The 16871-nt window shown below is 38.9% G+C and overlaps 1 protein-coding gene across 2 annotated transcripts in view; it reads right to left on the minus strand.

Annotated features, from left to right (window-relative positions):
• ARHGAP21 (Rho GTPase activating protein 21) overlaps positions 1–11209 on the minus strand; it is an 83996-nt gene extending 72787 nt beyond the window's left edge. Inside the window, exon 1 of one of the 2 annotated variants that reach the window (XM_039357682.1) lies at positions 10339–11209. In XM_039357682.1, coding sequence (XP_039213616.1) covers positions 10339–10419 — 81 coding nt within the window. In that variant the 5' untranslated portion in view covers positions 10420–11209. Of the gene's footprint in view, positions 1–9488; positions 10147–10338 lie in introns of those variants that run through there. The other variant, XM_039357683.1, reaches the window with a different exon arrangement.
• Positions 11210–16871: the final 5662 nt, after the last annotated feature.

Here is a 16871-nt window from a genome sequence, read left to right on the forward strand (position 1 = left end):
TTCTCAAAGAGGAATATGAAACCTTTGTTTCAACTTCCAAGCTATGCAGAATTTTTTTGTCTAAACCTAGTTCTTTTTAGTTTACAAGTCAATGCCTAATATATATTCTCCCTGGAATCCCACCAGAAAGAATAAGTAAAAGAAGCTTCGATAGCCAAGATGCTGCCATTCAAACCAGATCACAATGCCTGAAATACCACTCAACATACGCTCAAGTTGCAGTAAATAGATCATTTCATTATAGATAACAGAATAAGAGTTGGATCTTGGAGGTCTTCTAGTCCAACCCCTGCTCAAGTAGGAAACCCTATACCCTTGGTGGCGAATCTATGGCACGTGTGTCGCTGGTGGCATGGCACGCAGAGCCCTCTTTGTTGGCACTTGCACCGTCGCCCCAGTTCTAGGTCTTTAGCTAGGTTTTATAAACCCTTTTTGCTTTAGGCCTCCGCCATGTGCAAAAAAAAAAAAAAAAGTTCAATCAATCAATTTCAACTTCTCGTGGGAAAAAAAGATCTCGCAAAGTTGGAATTGATTGATTGAACTTTTTAGTCCCACCCAGTCTGCCATTATCACCACAGCCACGCCCACCCAATGGGCCATGCCCACTCGGCACCTGATGATACATAACTGGGTTTTGGGTTGCAGTTTGGGCACTCCATCTCTAAAAGGCTCGCCATCACTGTCCTATACCAAACTGAAAACTTTTCCTACTATATTTTATTTATACTAGGGATAGCAGAACATTTCCAGATTGTGAATAGTCTTTCATAGCAGAGTATTTCCAGATTGTGAATATTCTTTCATAGCAGAACACTCCCGGATTGTGAATATTCTTTCAATATTCCTAATCTGGGAATACTCCACTATCCCTAGTATAAATAAAATATAGTAGGAAAAGTTTTCAATTTGGTATAGAGTTTCCTGCTTGAGCAGGGGTTGGACTAGAAGATCTCACCCAATATAGGTGAACCCTACTAGAATACAGTTTCCATTTGTCAAGAACATCTCTATATTTTCTGGATGTAATTTCAACTTGTCCACTCACATTTAGTCCATTACTATATTTAGTGAATATTCAAGAGTATCTGTGACTTCTTTGAGTTAAATAGTAAGGAGCAATAGGCTGAATGCCATCAATATATTGTTTATGCAAGTAGTTCTCAATTTGTGATCGGTCGTTTAACAGTTGTTCAAAATTACAGCAGATAACCCCCCCCCCCAGATATGGTCCCAAAGTTCTGGCCATTGTAGTACCCCCAGATTCATTCACTTTTATAACCAAATGCAGGAGCACTGCAGCACTACACTCCACTTCTCTTCCCTTATGTGATCCCTGAAAACATTTCCCTCCCCCATCAGCTCCCCACTGACATTAGGTCTGATTCACTCCCCATTAAGTCCCACATAATCCTCCTCACTTACCTGTTGAAGAAATGCTAAGTTTTCCATAATGCTGGAATGGGCTGCTTTGGCACAATTCCAAAATCATGCTGCATTGGCTAAGGACAGACCACTCCATTCTGCTGCCTTAACATGACTTGCATAGTGCTGTAGAAGCTTTTCACAGCTTTCAGAAGCTGGCCACATTATTGTACAACCTTGTTAAGGCAGCAAAACAGGGCAGTTTGTGTAGCAGCCACTATTTTGTTCCTGCCCACAAGCAAGTAAGGGCAAAATGGCAGTTGCTTCCAAGTTGCTACTGGACAACCAGGGACAAACTGCTCCATTTTGCTGCCTTAACTCAGTTGTACAAGCCTGCAGAACCTCTCTACAGTGCAGTGCAACCTTATTAAGGTAGCAAAATGGATTAGTTTGTTCCTGGCTGCATGAAGTAATTCTGGAAGTAGGGGTGCAATTCAGCCAGTGGAAGAATAGCAACTGCTTCTGAATTTGCCCCAAGCTGCTGAGGGACAAAGTGAGCTGTTACTTTGCTAATGCAGCTGGCACAGCCTTTTAAGGCCCAGAGGTTTCCGAAAGACTATGCAGATTGCATTAGCTAAGTAGAATGGGTTGCTTTTTCTCTTGGCAGCACACAATATTCTGGAAGCAGCCACCATTTTTCCAATAGTCGAATTGCATTCTGGTAGCTGTAAATATCGCTGCCGCTTCTGGAATTGTGTCACATGGCCACATGTTAAAGTGAGCCACTCCAGCACTCTGGAAGGCCTCAGGAGACCTGATCCAGGCAACGAAAGGTAAACCAGGAGGGGAGTATTTGGCCTAGTGGAAATCAGGCCTAAAGCTTGGGGGGGGGGGATCCAGTGGGGATGGGAAAATGTTTGTGGGGACCCAGGGGGGGAAGGAAGCAAACATGGAGTATCTATGGGGCTGGGTGAGGAGGCCTAGGGAGGACTGTTGCCTGGATCAGGTCTCCAAGGGCCTTCCAAGTCCCTGAGACACTCCATGCTCCAGTGAATGACTTTCACCTTCTTTTAACAATTCACTGGAAAAAACAGGGATGGGGGAGAATCATTAAGTGAGACATTTCACTTAACAACAATCACTACATGTGCCCCTAATGGGCAAGCTACATTACAATCATAGCTTGTATGCAATTCCAAAACACCAGATAACCTCATGTAGGTATTGAAGAACCCTGGAAATAAGATGAATCCCTGTGGGACATTACAATTCAACCTGGATGCTATATAATAGTTCCACAACACTGACTTCTGGACATCATACTAGCATCTTCTGAATACAGCCCAATAGGAAGAATCAATTCCATTATAAAATTGCACCATTAGTTCAGAAAAATACTATTATTGATGGCACTGAGCTTTACTAAAGAAAAATTGCAAGTTACTCTTTCGTGACACCCCCCAAAGTCCATTTTTTTTCCATATATGATAGTCACCAAATCCCTGATTTAAATAATTTCAGGTATCTTTCAGTTATATCCGAAGCTATGAAACTATCATTTTCTTGATTATCTTTTCCAAAAATAGGTGACACTGGCCCATAATTGTTAGCTGTCCTGAATCAAAGAATTTTTAAGCAGAAATCTTGTTGTCTCTGTGGAGGTCAAAGAAAAAGTTAGCCCCCAATTTTTCCACATAACTTGTCCACATCCTTGAGGCCAACAGGCTGAGAAGAAATCAAAGCTGTTTGGACAAGTGGTGGTTGAAGTTATGTTTCTATATTCTGCCCTAACACTTTAGTCAACGTTAAGGGAAATATAATTAATTTTGCCCAAAGAGATTGTTCTGGCTTCTACTCTCAAATATTTTGATGGATGGGATGTCTCAAACATAGTACATTAAAACTATACTGCATTATTCTATATTGATGGAACTGAAGCAGTGAAATATAGGTAATCATTGTTTAGCAAGTGCATCCTAGAGTGACTGTGAAAGTGATGAAAAAAATAATTTGCAAACAATCCACACATTAACAAACTCAGCAGGCCTGTAAAGGCAAGCTGAAGTAAGATGATAAGTACAACCACAGTTTAACTTAGTAAACACTTCACTTAATGAATGAGTTGCCAGTCTCAATTATGGTCACTAAATGAAGTTTGTTAGATGTGCCATTCTAAGAATCCAAAATAAATATAAAGTAAGGTTCCCTGCAATGATGGTTCTTTGGATGTCACTGCAAGAAGCCTTTTTTAGAAAAGAAATGTTGACAAAACCAGACTAGTGAACTGATGATCAAATAATACCTTTTACTTATGATGAACCTACCCTCAAAGCCAAAGAGGAGCTGAAAGTAAAAGGACTTGTCTGCCACTACATATTTACAATTGAAAGAAATGTTTAAATTAGATTTAAACATAAAAAGTTATGGAATTGATTTTGTACAAAATGAATAGGAAACTCTTGTATCATAACGATGAACATATTGCTAAGGTTTATAAATTGTTATTGAAATTGAATTTGGAGAATGAGCATATGAACATTGTATAATTCAATGGGAAAAGAATTTTGGACATAATATAATGTTTGAACGATGGGAAAATATGGAGAAAGGGTTTAAATTTCACATTAAATTATAATTATTATTTTTTACCGCTGGTATGTAACACTAGATAAATTGTCAAAAATGTATAAAACCACTTCAAATGTATGTTGGAAATATAAATGTAAAGAAGGAATGTTTTCATTTATGGTGTAGGTATGATAAAGCCAAGAAATATTGGAAAAGGATTCACATCTTAATACAGAAGATTCTTAAAGTGAATATAACAGTAAAATCAGAGCATTTTCTTTTAGTCTTAATGGACAAAGATCTTTAAAAAAAGATTGGAACTTTGATGTTATATATGCTGACAACAGCAAGAATACTCTATGCACAAAAGTGGAATGACATCTTAATTTCCACAATGGATGATTGGCTGCAAAAGAGTTAACGGAGATGGTTAAATAGACTCCTTTAATTAAAGTTTCTACTTGGAAATTGCTTCTGGATTTTGTGATTGAAGTAGAAAAAAATGAAACTTTGATTTTGGGTTTGCTGGTTAAAAGGTTTGTTGTTGTAGAAATAGTAGTGTATATTATTACGTAAAAGGAAAAAGTTGAGGCTGTATGTTCTTACCTTATTCTACTGTGCTAAAAAGAATTGGAACTCCATGCATTTTCTTCTGCCTTGTACACTATATTTTTTCCTCTTCTCTATTTCTTCCTTTATTTTTCTATTATTTTTATTTTCATTTGTATTTTATACTTTGATAAACTAATAAAAAATTGTGAATCAGTTTGCACAAGGATGCGTCTTCTCCCGAAGCTCCAGTGTGCTGCAGCTGCCAAAAAGGCCAACACAGTTCTAGGCTGCATTAACAGAGGGAAAGAATCAAGATCACGTGAAGTATTAATACCACTTTACAATGCCTTGGTAAGGCCACACTTGGAATATTGCATCCAGTTTTGGTCATCACGATATAAAAAAGATGCTGAGACTCTAGAAAGAGTACAGAGAAGAGCAACAAAGATGATTAGGGGACTGGAGGCTAAAACATATAAGAAAAGGCTGCTGGAATTGGGTATGTCTAGTTTAATGAAGAGAAGGACAAGAGGGGACATGATAGCAATGTTCCAATATCTCAGGGGCTGCCACAAAGAAGAGGGAGTCAAGCTATTTTCCAAGGCGCCTGAAGGCAGGACAAGAAGCAACAGATGGAAACTAATCAAGGAGAGAAGCAACCTAGAACTAAGGAGAAACTTCCTGACAGTTAGAACAATTAACCAGTGGAACAACCTGCCTCCAGAAGCGGTGAATGCTCCAACACTGGAAGTTTTTAAGAAGAGACTGGACAGCCATCTGTCTGAAATGGTATAGGGATTCCTGCCTGAGCAGGGGGTTGGACCAGATGACCTCCAAGGTCCCTTCCAACTTTTTATTATTGTTGTTTGTTGTTGTTTGTTGTTGTTCTTGTTATTATTATTATTATACAGAGCAGCCAAAGATTCCGTAAGAACATTAATAAGATTATCTGGTTCCATTAAAAATCATTTAAACCAGTGCCTACCATTACAATGTTCTTGTACCAACAATCTACAATTGACCTAGGAAACTGCATAACTAGGACAAGTCATACAGGGATCCACCATCTGTAGATTTATATATATATGTATATATATATACATACATACATATACACATACATACACACACATGTGTTTGTGTGTGTGTATCGTTGTACTAGTACCGTGGTTCTCAGAGAGAGCTCTCATCTTTATAGTGAACTTGTCCAGTCAGGAGCAGCTGAGGACAAGAAATCCTGACTGCTCCTGATCACCATAAAGATCATGTTATATTGTTCAAAAAGAGACATTATACAACATCTCTACACCCAGATGGTATCCTTTCTGGCCACCTGAAGATAGCATCAACCATCCAAAATTAGCAAACTGTCAGATGTCACATCTGATCAGTAATATGAATTCTGTACAGATCAGAGTAAGTCAACCTCTCAGATTTTCAACCCTAATTTACCTCTACCACGGAGTTAACTTGGAAAGAAAACAAAAGATTAACTCCATCCCATCCTCATCATCTCACTCAGACAGGTCTTCACGGTACATGCCACATGCATATTTCATTTGGAAATAAATCCAGGATATAGGTTTCTTTAGCAATAGTTGACCTGAGAACAAAAAACATGGATTTTAAGGGAGAGGGCCAACCTATATCATTTTGACTTTTTTTAAGTTGCAGCCTAAACAAATAAATGAAACCAGCCTTGATGAGGCTTTAGAAATATAAACTCACTTGAATGATCATTTAGTACTCCCAAATTAGAAACAACCATGGTCAAGCTTTCTTCCTCTGTGTTGCGTCTGTTTCGCTGTTAATAAGATTGCAATCTATTTATGAGCATGCACCTTATTAAATCCAGAGAGAGAAAATTCAGAGTAAATACACATATGATCAAGTTAAAAAATATTTTGTGTATGTGTGTACATGTGTGTACATGTGTGTGCATGTGTATGTATACAGATATAGACCTATGCACACACACACACACACAAATCCATATTCAATACAATACTGAAATGAAAAAGAATTAACACATAATTTCCCATATTGTATGATGCATTCAACGCTTAAATAAAAGACCCCATAGCAATCTGTAAAGATGCTCATAAATCCTACTATTAAAGCAACAATTCCTATAACAAAGACAAAACTCTAGAATACTATTTGATTTTATATCATTAATGTCCTAACAAATTCAGTACTGATAATAGATTTTATTTCAATAGTGCTATTATAGTGTTCAGGAGAACCACAATTCCTTTCTTAAAACTTATTCTCATCGTATGCATCTTATTGCCTGCAATGATTACTTTGGGATTGCGTTTGAAGGCAAGAATCACATGTATAATAGTAAGTCATGAAGTTTAAAGTTGCATTCATAAATAAAACATTGTTGAGTCATAATGTATTAAGAAGCTGCCAAACTCTGAGTAGACTACATTATATGACCATAATATTTGCATATTTGTATAATGTTATTCAGAAGTACTTTTGTTCTATGTATTTGATGCATATAGATGTATATGTATGCACATTACTTCTTTAAAATTGTGAATGCATCCCAGATTTTTTTTCAAAATGAAAATTATTCATACCATATAAGGGACAAAGACAATATTTGGAAATGGTAGAGTCCTATTAATATTTTGCAATATAAATTGTTCAGCTAAATGTTAATAAGACAAGGTAAAGGCATGAGCAAATTCTCATTTAATTTTAAGTTGATCAAGGCCACTACAATTATTTCTGTTAGAACATAGGTTATAATCAGCTCTTAAATATTTATATAGCAACTGTTATCCTTTCAATATCAGTGGAAAAAAATGATAATTTTCTTTTGTATCTTTCAAATCTGATTTTTTCTGCACAAACAAAACTCTGAACTAAAATATGTCTTTGCGCAGAGAAAAGAAAACATATTTGCTACTTGCTACTTCAACAAGTGACTCCACCGTATAAAAGCAGCAAAACCATAGTATTATTTGTTAAAATGTATCATTATAATCAAAATAAAACCAATTCAGATATCATGCTGCCTAATTATTAACTCGTTGTTCATCAATAGAACAATTGCTTGGACTGAGAGGACCCTCGTTTTCCTTTCTCTAGCTGGAACTACATATGATTCAGTATTCACTTCTAAAGGAGAAAACAAAACCAGAACCACAGTTAGCATTAACAAAACAATGAAAGAAAACAAAATTAAAACATAATACTTCAAATTATGCATTGGGCCTCTCCTTCATAATTACTCTATCATCAGTATAGAGTTGCTAAAGCTCATTCATTCAAATTGCATTCCAAAAGCTCTATTTGTCATTTATGTCAATATATACCACCAAAAGCATAAATTTAAACATCACTTCAGTTATTGTGGATGTCAATTATACATTTTCTTAAGCTACGCCACAATTCAAATTTATACTATTCTAGTAAAAAGGCTACATGTCATTTCAAAGAGATTTCATTTTTAACTGTAGGTACAGCACTGCTAAAAGTGATTTTCTGAACCAAAGATGGATTTTTTTTAAAAAAAAGGACTGTTATTTTGATCAAATACATGGTCAGAAATATTATGGATTTTTTAAAAAATATTTTGCTTATGCTGAACAAATATTCAAAACAAAGTCTACATTACAAGCTACAGATCTAATAGAGTTCAGTGGAAAGGTGTACTCTGTCAGTGCTGGAGAACAGCACAACTCAGCAGAGGCTATTATTGTTAATAAAACAAACAATATTTCAGGATAGAATATATTCATCCCTGTCCCCTAAATAGAATATAAGGACTGACATTCAGTACCAGAAAGGAAAAAAAAGCATTCCATTAATTTCTATTAAATTTAAAGTTGCCTTTTAAAAACAGAAGCTAGTTCAATGAGATGGTATCGCTTTACTTATTTTGTATGCCTCGACTGCAAGGGATTAATTATGGTTTACCATACTAATGATGGGTGGATTATATAAGTAGTGCCTGGTCCACAACTTCTACTTAGTGAAAAAGTTATTGAGAAATAAAATCTCAGTCAAGCAGCCCCCCCCCCTTTTTTTCATTTTCTAATAATGTTTTCAGACATAAAAAGTATGGGGCTGGAGGACTAAGAATCTAATCCATTATTCTTTTGCAGAAAAAGAAAAAGGAAAAGGAAAAGCATTTGAAATGCTAAGCCTTAAATATAAACAATGACAATTCTCCATCATAATTTTCTACACAGAACTTACCCAGCCCAGGTATTATAGCAAAAGCAACTCTTTTAATAATGAGTTTACAATACCATAATACCATTTGGCACTTTTACATTAAAGCACAAGGTAAGCCAAGGACAAAACAGTAGAATCTGTTTTAAAGCTACCTTCCTAAACTAACTCTATATTTAAAAGTGTAAATTCCATTACTCAAAAAGACATTCACAATAAATCAGATTCACAGGCTTTCATAATACACTAAAACAAATATACACAATTTATAATCAAAGCTCAAAGCTTTACATGCAGAAGATAAAACATTTATACACCATATGCTTTCACACTCTACATCCACAGAGACACTACACAATATTCTCACACAGCCAACAATCTGAAAGATATTCTCATAGTATTTCTAAGTAAAAGGAGTCACTTTTTGATACTTATGGCACAGTGCTGACAAAGATCTAATGTTTTTATGTACCACTAATATGGATCCATGAGAAGGAAGGACTCACTGGAGAAGAGCCTAATGCTGGGAAAGATTGAGGGCAATAGAAGAAGGGGACGACAGAGAATGAGGTGACTGGCTGGAGTCACTGAAGCAGTAGGCGTGAGCTTAAATGGACTCCAGAAGATGGTAGAAGACAGGAAGGCCTAGAGGAACATTGTCCATGGGGTCTCGATGGGTCGGACAAGACTTCGCAACTAACAACAACGATATGGATCCTGGGATGCAGGGTTACAACCGCTGGCTTTCTAAGGACAAGCTGCTAATTGGAAAGTGGCAATTCCACACTGTTAAGGCCAAGAAAAATACACACCTTTTCGAATTTGAGATCCATGGACTAACATCCCAGCAGCAGAGCCGGGATAGCGGGAGAGCCCCGGGAAGCTGTTGGAGTAAGCTCGTAAAAAGAGGGGAAGGAAATATGCGTGTACTGTACACACACAGAGGCACCAGAGGGAGGGAAAAATAGAACAGTGTCATTCAAGGGCTTCACGAAAAAAAAAATAACCCGGGGAAGACTGCACCGCCCCCTCTCTCCCTCCTATCAGATCAATGGGACAAAGAGAAAGGGGGGAGAGAGGCAGAGAAAGGAAAGTCTGGGGGGGGGGGGCTGCCTTTTCTAAAGGGTTTCCCAGAGAGGGCGGGCGAAAGGCTGGAAGCAGTCAGGGCTCCCTCCCTTTATCAACAAGAGGAGGTCCCGCTGTGGCATCTCCCCCCACCCTCAGGAGCAAACGGGGAGAGACGAGTGAGGACAAAGTAGCCGATCTCTCTCGCCCGGGGCCTCCGCGTCCTGTCAGGATCAGGAACCCATCCAGCCTCCGAAAACGGGGAGGAAAGGAGAGCGGAGCCGCGTCGGCTAGAAACTTTTTCTTTTTCCCGCCCCTTTTCCCGTCTTTCTTCCTCCCCGCCTCATTCAAGGGTCGGGCGGCGAGAGCAACACACGCCGCTTCAGCAACTCCGGGACGGGAAGGCAGGAAGCAGGCAGGCCACAGGGATGGGGCGGCCATTAAAGCCGCTCCAATCCGAGCCTTTCCCCGCGCAGGGCGGCTGCCACCGAACCGCCCCCGCCGCGGCTTCCCGGTAGCGCTCGCCTCAGCCTTTGCCTGTCGCCCCATAGCTGGGATCGCGTTCAGCCCCCCCCCCCGCCTGTCCCCAGGTCTTACCTGGCTGCATTTCTCGGGGACTTTGGCTGCCGAGGAGTCTCTTTTTCCTCGGAGTGGCCGCACTGTCCAACGGCTCGCCATTATTTCAGACTCCAGTTACAATGGAAGAAAAAAAAATCTGCTGGAGTTAATATGGGGGGGGGTGGATTTGTCGCGCGGCAAAAAATAGGCTCCCGAGGGAGGAAATGGGGCGGGAGGCAAAAGCAAAAGAAAAACACGGCTGTCCACATGCACCAAGGAAGACGGGGGGCAGCCACTCCCACCTGGAAAAGATAGCGCTCGGGCTAGAAAAAGACCCGTCTTTGCCTTTTTGGGAAAGAGCAAAAATGTTTTTAAAAGAGCGCTGTCCAGCACACAAATTCTAAGCAAGCCTCGCTTTCACAATAGGGTCCAGGAAGAAAAGGATTCTCTCTCTCCCCCTCCACTTGTTCAAAAAGCCCGGTGAGGAAAAGAAGAGCGGATGGAAAGATCCTGCTGGACTTTCTCCACCGGACTCGGTCGTCCCGGCGAGAAAAAAAAAGGGATGTGTCAGTGGCCAGGGCAAAAGCCGCCGCCGCCTGCTCCTGCTGCCGCCTGTCCCTTGTTAGGCTAATTGCATTGGCTCGTCATCTTCCTTTTCCTCCTCCTTTGCAAAGCCGTAGCGCAGCGAGGAGAGGGCGGAGGAGAGCAGAGGCGCTTGCCGCTGCCTCCTTCGGGCGCGCACGCATACACCCGTGTCTGAAGCATTGAGAAAAGGGGGGAGGAGGACACCCATATATACAAGTTGTCCAAGGACAGGGAAATAAATCAAGATTCCCGCCCCTTCCCCGTGACCGACATTTCCTTCTCAGGCGACGGAGGAGCGCAAGGTCCGGGCCAGGTTGGCGTGGGGACCGGATGCTCCTTTGGAGAAGCTCAGGAATTCGAAAACTTTTCTGCCCGATCCTGCCAGGCATGTGACACGGAAGTCTTGCCTGCTGCATACGCTTTTGGCACACAGTTTGAACCGGCCCAGGCCGATTGCAACCTGAAGCGGGGAGGTGGGGGGAGCAATCGATCAGGGAAGGCTTCACTCGGCTCCTAAGTCCAATTAAAGGGGTTCAAATTGCCCTTTTCAGGTATGCTACCCAGTGCGCAGCGCTGAGTCTTGCTACCTTTCTACGAATGAGGATTGCTTTTGGTGGGTGGTTCACGCCCGATTGGCTTCGAAGTTAGAGTCCCTTCCCGGGGAAAAATACTGTAAATACTTCCTCTCTTTCCAGCTGTGCAGCACCTTGGCAAAGTTGCCCAGTACCTCGTCTTCCTACATTTTCCAAACGGAAGTCACCTCTCCCTGCCCGAGGGAGTCCTAACTCTGTTTTTAAATTCTTTAAACGTGCTTGCCTTACAGCGAGCAAGCCTAAGGCTGCCAGGAAAGGGCACTGTTTTTAACACGGGGGGGGGGGGAAGGGATCAAAACTTCTTAATAAAGAAGAAAAAAGCTACCGGTTTTATTTTACTTTTTTAAAAAAGTAAACAAGAAGCATTTACATTGTTCCGCTGCCCTAGGCAATTTGCAGGAGTGCCAGCTGCACCCAGGTCTGTTCTACCTGTCAGTCCCATGGTAGGTGTTTTATGTGCTGCTGAAAGGGGGAGATGGGAGACAATATTAAAATATTGTTTAATATATAAACCTGTTTCCAGCATAAAGCAATAATTTCTCTTGGGGGTAGGCGAATAGAAAACTGCAAAGCAAATTATATACACATCTATTGTTTAGTGGACACGACAAGCATCTTCAGCCAATCTGTTTGACAGAGGGAGACAAACCAGGTGTATTTACATAACTCCCCCCCAATTAAAAACCTAGCCAAGAGCACTCAGCTGGAGCTTAACAATTCAGAAAGCAACACCACATCTTGGAGTTGTGGGCTCTTCCCTATTATTTTTCAGAGTTCATATATCGCTAAGCTAAAAAAAAAAAGCAAAACTGGATGCCTTCTCCAACCAACATTGACCAAAAATATAGAAACAAGCTTCCCTGAAAACAATGCCTAATTCAATATTTTATTTTCTACCTTACTCTAACTCTTGCATATATTCAAAAGGACTCTGGTTATTAATAGGTAATAAATGCCTGTATTTAAATCTGTGTTCAGTTCAGTGTCACTTTTCAAATATTTTAACACTGTGAAAAGAATGGAGGATAGAGAGATGCTTCACAATATCAAATTCACCTCATAACTTAATGATTGTGGCACATTTGCTTCAGCAAACTTTTGCTGAAACCCCAGATTAGAAATACTATGAGAATGGTTTTCAGGTATGCTACATTTCATAGCAAACTGATGTGTATGTGTCTGAATTTCAAGAAATTTACCGCTGTCTTTTCAAAGATGGAAAAAGTTTGCATTTATATACAGACAAAGTGACAAATATTAGCATAATATTTTATTGACTAGAATCCACAAATGCCCCAAGCACATGAGATAGAAGGTCACATAGTACAGTAATTAAATGTGAATGTAGTTCAGTAATTATTTTAATAAAGGCAGAGAATATAAGTTCTAGGTTGATATTGTTCTAAGTTAATATTCCATCTTTTGTTATGGAACTCAAGGTGGCAACCGTTGTTGCCTAGCTGCCATAAATAGCTGCCAGTCTAGTCTAGCGGTTACAGCATCAAGGTAAAAAATGAACAGACTTATGGGAAATTAAGAGGAAAAGGAGAATTATGTATGTTCTCCACCTTGAGTTACTTATAAAGTAATAAAGACAGGTTAAAAATCTAATGAATAAAGAAAATCAATAAATAAACCATAGCATTCCTATTTTTTCCCCAGAATAGGTCTGGCTGGGCTGTGTGAGAGAGTAACTTGTTCAGTGAGAGGCTGAAGATAGATTTGAATCTAGGCCTTCCTTGTGCCAGTCCAATATCTTATTTGCCAACATCACCTTCTGCATGTATTCAAAAGCACGCTGAGTATTAATTGGTGATAATTAGTCATCTAAACGTAGCCAAATAAATTATACCTATAATAGTGGGACCATCAATCTTTGCTATTATTTCCTGTTCAAGCTATGTTAAGACTGGAGTTTCATTTTTCAAGGCCTTTTGTTGAAGAATTGCAGCTTTCAGTTCAGCAGATAAATGTCCAAAGGTATGTAATTTGTGTATTATTTTCCAAACAGCCCAACATCTTTGCCAAAAGTAGAAGAGCATTGGTGGTCACAACAGCATATATTTTACTGGAAGACGTACAGTGCATAGATCTGGTAACAGTTGTCAGGATACATTAGGAAGAAGATTTTTTATCTGGACTTGGTACTACATTTCTGTAGCTTGGTTTCCTTTTGGTTGTTGTGATTATCTGGCTTAATTTAAGAGCTAGAATCAGTAATATTGTCAACATTCAAAAGCTAGTAGAAGAATATTCAAGTTCTTGCACTCTGTAATTGGCTCTTCTCAAATAGTGCATTTTTGGACAAAAACTCAATTTACTGATTTTTTTGTCCCAGGGAAAAAAATTACTCAGTGATGGAATTTCCATACTATCGATGTTTGTACTATGTAGTTTCTCACAAATCAGTTTGAAATGCACCCACAATCCTCTTCATTTCTCCTTATCTTGAACTATGGGGAGAAGATCTGGACTTAATTCTGAAGTTGTGGAAAACATTGAAAATGATGTACTATAATCAGTTACTACTACCAATATGCTTGTTTTGCAAGATTTAAAATTTAATTGAATTGTCATAGACTATCTGTTGTATTTTAGGTTCATTATTTCTTGTTTTCTATACTTCTATGTAGACAGAAAAACTTCTAAAATATGAGAGTGTGGACTCTAGTTCTAAAAAGGTATATCATAATGAATTAGTATTTTATTGCAACAAGATTCCTTGTATTTCCTGAACAAACTAACAGTAATCTGGATATTGCAACTATATGAAAGAGTATACAAGAAGCTCCACCACGTAGTATATAATGTATTTGCTTACAGAGTCACTGCTCCACCTAAAATATACTGGATTCACATTTTATGCAAATCTGTGCACAATCACTTAAAATATATAATTTTCATGTGCATTTAGCCTGTTATATGTATTTTGTAGCTACTTTTCTTTCTTTGCACACTACATATCCTACAGCAACATTTATTTTTCTACTTTTCTTAATATATACATTTTTGAACCCAGATTTGATGTGCCTGTGTGCTTCATTCATCTCTGCATTCAGTAGTATAAAGTTGCTAAATTCATATAAATTTCATTTATAATTCTAAGTGATGACTGATAGATTAAAAAAAGTGGAACAGAAGCTTATTATGTTGGATCGGGACACAATAACCCAGTGTTTTCCTGTTTTGGCAACTTCCAGGCATATGGACTTCAACTCCCAGAATTTTTAACAATTGAATATTATATGAAGGGTCAAACAATACCTAGACGTAATCTTTCTCTTTTACACCCACCTCCTAAAAAGGGAGATAGCTGTTTTGGAGATATTCCTATCTGCCTTTTGCATATGATTCAGCCAAGATTTAAAGGGAGGAATGGTGGCATAACAATTGTCATCCAGTAATCTTTTACAGCTTCTCCATAGGCTGTCAGATGTGAAACCCTGTTCATTAAGTTGGGTTCTAGGGATCAGTTGAAATTATTATGTTGTATCTAATGGGTCCAACCTCCCTGTCTGAGTTCATTGATTTCATGTCTGAATTGGTGATGGAGTTCCATGTACTCTTGGGATACTTCAATTTACCTTCTCTAGGACTAGGGTCTGAGATGGCTTAGTAGTTCATCATCACTATGATGGCCATAGATCTATTCCAGATCTTCCAGAATCCAAGAAGGGACAGTGGCTCCATACCTATTGATTCCTGTTGAATCAGTTGCTATATGATCTGAAATTGTGGGACCTTGTCATGTCATGTCCTAATTACCATGGGATTCTCTGTCCACTGGAGTGAGGCTGTACCCATTAGACTGGTTCCACTTCTCAATGACTAATAGTCCCAGATGGATTTCAGAAGGAGTTGAAGGTTGTTGGTCTGCTGACCTTCCATCTGAAACATTGGTCATTGCATTGGAATAGCAATAGACAGCAAACACCTCTGCAAAGAAGCTAAAGAAACAATGGACTACCTGGTTAACTGCTACAAGATGTTCGCACAGACCGACTACAAACAATAGCATGACAAAGTAACAACAATGATGCATTGGAAGATCCGCAAGAAATACCATTTACTTGTGAACAAGTACAAGTAGGACGATAAAATAGATAATAGAAAATGAAGAAGCTAAGATACTTTGGAATTTTAGAATTCAAACAGACAGGCACTTGCCATATAACACCCCCGACTTAACAATTGTCAATAAAAAAAAACAGAGAAATCTGGATAGTGACGTGGCAATACCTGGAGAAAACAGAATAGAAGAAAAAAACTGGAAAGAATCACAAAATACAAAGATCTGCAAATAAAAATAGAATGACTGTGGCAAAAGAAACCAAAGATAGTACCAATAGTAATAGGCGCCTTGGATACTGTCCTAAATCAACTGGGGCATTACTTGACAAAATGACCGTTGGTAAAAGGTAGCTTTACTTGGAACAGCTTACATCCTATGAAAACACCTTTACCGCCATCAAACATAAACATCTGCTTAACCCAGATTCTTGAGAAGGTCTCAATATGTTGATAAAAATGCCAAATCCAGTATAAACATCTGGCTGACTGTGCAATGAACCATCTGCATGATTGGAATGGAGTGACCTCCCCAGATTTTAATAGAACATCTTCCAAAGGGATTAAACCTTCCCAGGGTTAAATACTGAGATAATGGACAATTTAACACTAGTAGTGTTTTGGTGGCAAAAAAAAGTAGAGCTCAGGAGAGATGGAGACCATTGGATACATACCCCTTCGATGTTCCTTCTATAGAGATATTCGGAAAAACCATATCCTCCCCATAATTGATAGGTATCCTGGTCGTTTGGAAAGTATTTATCTCCAGTGGCTGCTTAAGGACGAGCAGGCAGTGATCACGGTGCAGGTGGCTAGATTCTGCGCAGCAGCACTGGGGATTCGCCAGAAACATAAACATTTTAGATTTTTTAAATAATCTCTTATAATTAATTTTATTACGTGTTTTTATCATGTATTAGACTATTTTCAATGTATTTTTATTGTCAGGTCAGTATGATTCAGTTTTTCTGAAGGTAGCTAGTTTTTGTTATATTGTCTGTAAAACTAGGCAGATCTTGATCACCCATGGATTACATCATTAATGCTAACATATTGCTATGTCTTCTTCTGTTGGTTCTGTTTAGTTTTATTTTATTTGAATGTTTAATTTATGTGTTGGCCTTTGGCTGTAATAATAAATTGATTGATTGACTGTGGGAATGCTGCAAAGGTTGCAAGTATAAGACTGGTTGTCACTTTTTTCAGTGCCACTGTAACTTTGAATGGCTGCTAAGCAAATAGTTGCAAGTCGAAGACTATCTACACTCAGGAAAAAAACCATCCTTTGTCTTATTCTAATTAGTGTTAGACAATGATAGTGTATTA

This window comes from Crotalus tigris, unplaced genomic scaffold (genome assembly GCF_016545835.1).
Source record: "Crotalus tigris isolate CLP2741 ecotype Arizona unplaced genomic scaffold, ASM1654583v1 scf7180000018940.2059657, whole genome shotgun sequence".
NCBI lineage: Eukaryota > Metazoa > Chordata > Lepidosauria > Squamata > Viperidae > Crotalus > Crotalus tigris.